Source organism: Suricata suricatta, chromosome 12 (assembly GCF_006229205.1).
Source record: "Suricata suricatta isolate VVHF042 chromosome 12, meerkat_22Aug2017_6uvM2_HiC, whole genome shotgun sequence".
NCBI classification, from domain to species: domain Eukaryota; kingdom Metazoa; phylum Chordata; class Mammalia; order Carnivora; family Herpestidae; genus Suricata; species Suricata suricatta.
Window position 1 is genome coordinate 795327 of NC_043711.1, and position 2520 is coordinate 797846.

General features: G+C 69.5%; 1 protein-coding gene across 6 annotated transcripts in view; it reads right to left on the reverse strand.

The window, feature by feature from the left end:
• PCSK4 (proprotein convertase subtilisin/kexin type 4) overlaps positions 1-2520 on the reverse strand; it is a 6742-nt gene that overhangs the window by 2412 nt on the left and 1810 nt on the right. For 5 of the 6 annotated variants that reach the window (XM_029918891.1, XM_029918888.1, XM_029918892.1 and 2 more), the window contains exons 3-9: positions 1733-1825; positions 1531-1659; positions 1376-1452; positions 1206-1294; positions 795-967; positions 505-717; positions 59-159 (exon numbers count right to left, since the gene is read on the reverse strand). In XM_029918891.1, coding sequence (XP_029774751.1) covers positions 59-159; positions 505-717; positions 795-967; positions 1206-1294; positions 1376-1452; positions 1531-1659; positions 1733-1825 — 875 coding nt within the window. The remainder of the gene's footprint in view (positions 1-58; positions 160-504; positions 718-794; positions 968-1205; positions 1295-1375; positions 1453-1530; positions 1660-1732; positions 1826-2520) is intronic. The other variant, XM_029918889.1, reaches the window with a different exon arrangement.

A 2520-nucleotide genomic window follows, 5' to 3' on the forward strand; every position in this document is an offset into this window, starting at 1 on the left:
GTGAGCAGGGGCCATGCAGGGGCTGAGCGCAGTGAGCGGGGTCCCCTCCAGCACCTACTTGGCCTCCAGAGCCAGGGCAATCATGCCCGCAGCCAGCGGAGCCGACGCCGAGGTGCCAGTGTGCTTGTCCGTACACTGGTGGTGCAGGTCCGTGGTGACCTGGGGGCAGAGACGGGGGGTTGGGGGGCCCGGCGCCTGGAAAGAGTCAGCCTCTGTTCAAAACGCACCCGGACTTCAAGAAGCTGTCTCAAAGGTACCGCCAGGCACAGGGCCCCGAGCGCCACCCAGGTCACAGAGCTGGGGAGCCTGCCCCGCCAGGAAGGCAGGAGGGTGGGTGAAGGGGTGATGAGCCGGGGGCCTGATCTCGGGCCCCCTCTGTGTTCCAGGGGCCGCCGGGCAGCCCTGGGGGGCGGGAAAGGGGAGGACAGGAGTGAAGGGGGGGCGGGACGGGGGAGGGAGGCGTGGAGGGGGTAGACGGCACGGGGGTGCCCCTCTGGCCCTCACGATCTGCGGGTCGGTGGCCCCGCCGCTGCTGTAGGTGGTGGTGAGCGTGGAGGCGCAGGCCTCGCTGTACCAGGGCGCGCGGCCCTCGCGGGTGGCGCTGCCCACGGAGAGCGTGTGCACGCTGTTGGTGTAGCCGTCGCAGTTGCAGTTGTCATAGTGCAGGCCGCCGTTGCCCGACGCCCAGACGAAGAGCGTTCCCAGCCCGCCGCGGCCCTGCGCACAGGACAGGGACCGCGTGGGGGCGTCGGCCTCCAGGGCAGGCCAGGCCCTCCGAGGCCCCGGGCGCTCACCTGGGTCACGCCTCGCCGGAACGCCTCGCGGGTGAGGACGCCGGGGCCGTCCACCGTGCGGCCATCGTCCTCGGGGCCCCAGCTGGCACTGTAGATGTGGATGTGCTGCGGCTGCAGGCTCAGCGACTGGGCCTCGATGACGTCGGTGACGGTGCCGTCCAGCATGCGCACGCCTGCGGGGGCGTCCGGCCTCTGCGGCAGCCCCGCCCCGCCCTCCCTGCCACGCCCCCTCTGGCGAGGGGTGGGGTGCTTGCGTGGGGCTCGGCTCTCCCCCCACCTGAGCCTGGGCCCTGGGTCCCCCAGAGCTGCCCGCCGAGGTCTGCCCGCTAACTCTCCCTGGCACTCCTGGGCGCCCACGCCATCCATCTGGGCCACCCTCCGTCCTGGGGCGCAGGAGCCAGGCCCTGATACCTCCGATCCGGGCATTGTAGGCGACACCTGCTCCACAGAACCCGTTGTTCGCGATGGCGGCCACCTCCCCAGCACAGCGGGTCCCGTGCCTGGTCCGAGGCAGAGAGAGGAGCCAGTCCCAGCCCCTCCAGCTCCCCACGGCGCCTCACCCCCGCAGGCCGCAGGCTCACCGGTTCTCATTGCTGGGCGTGTATCTCGGCTGGGGGTCTGGGTCATAGTCATTGAAGTCGTAGCTGGCCAGGGGGTCCTGGAGGCCGAGGGGGAACATGAGGGGGGCAGGACGTGGAACCGGGTGCAGCGCCCCTCCCGGCCCCCGCGCTCTCACGTAGTTGGCCTGGAGGTCCGGGTGGTCCTTCTCGATGCCGTCGTCCAGGACAGAGACCACAACGCCCCTGCCCGACAGCCCCTGGCTCCAGACCCGCAGGACATTCAGGTCGGGCTGCACTTTGTCGTTCTGTGCGAGGCGGGGCTGCTGTCAGCGGGGCTCCGGCCAGACCCGGCCCCGCGGCCCGGCCCGGCCGGCTCACCATGTACCACTGCTTAGAGAACCAGGGGTCCGTGGGCACCGCCGCTGAGCGCTTCACACGCCGCAGCGCCGTCTGCTGCTCGAACCACTGCACCTGGAGACAGACGTGCACTGCAGGAGGCTGTGGGCCGCAGCGCTGCACCCCTCCCCTGCAGCTCCCACACCCAGGCACGGTGGAGGGCCCGGGCCCTGCCCCCCAAGCCTTTCCCACCAATTCCCGGCCAAGGGGCCCAAGTCTGCTTCCAGGGTCTGCGCGGGCCTCTTCCCCGCCTCCATCGAAGGGCGACTCTGTGGAACTATAGTTGGGGGGGGGGCCGGTGTGTCTGGGTCATCCGATGCTTGTCCTGGGTCCTTCATGGTGTGGGACAGGGCCCAGTACCTTGCGTTTGCTGAGGCTGCTCTTTGGGGGTCCCCGTGTGCATGAAGCTCTGCCTTCAGCGGGGACCAAGGTCCTCAGAGCACCAGTCCCCAGGGCCCACTGACAACGTGGCCACTGCTCTTGAAATCCAGCCCTGCCCCTTCCCCAGTCCGTGTTCTAAATTCTTCTGCCCAAGATCTGCCCATCTCCCTCCTGTAGTGGCCACCCCTCGAAAAACATCCCTGGACGGCCACACCTACCCCCTCCCTGGTTGCCCCCCCCCCGCCTCCCCATGACACAATAGCATCACTCTCTGTGGAGCCCCTCCTATGCTGCCCCCCTCTCCAGGGCCCACAAAGCCCTGCCTAGCTGGCCCCCACCACCTCTGCTGCAGTCACAATGGTGCCTCACCCCAGGGCCTTTGCACATGG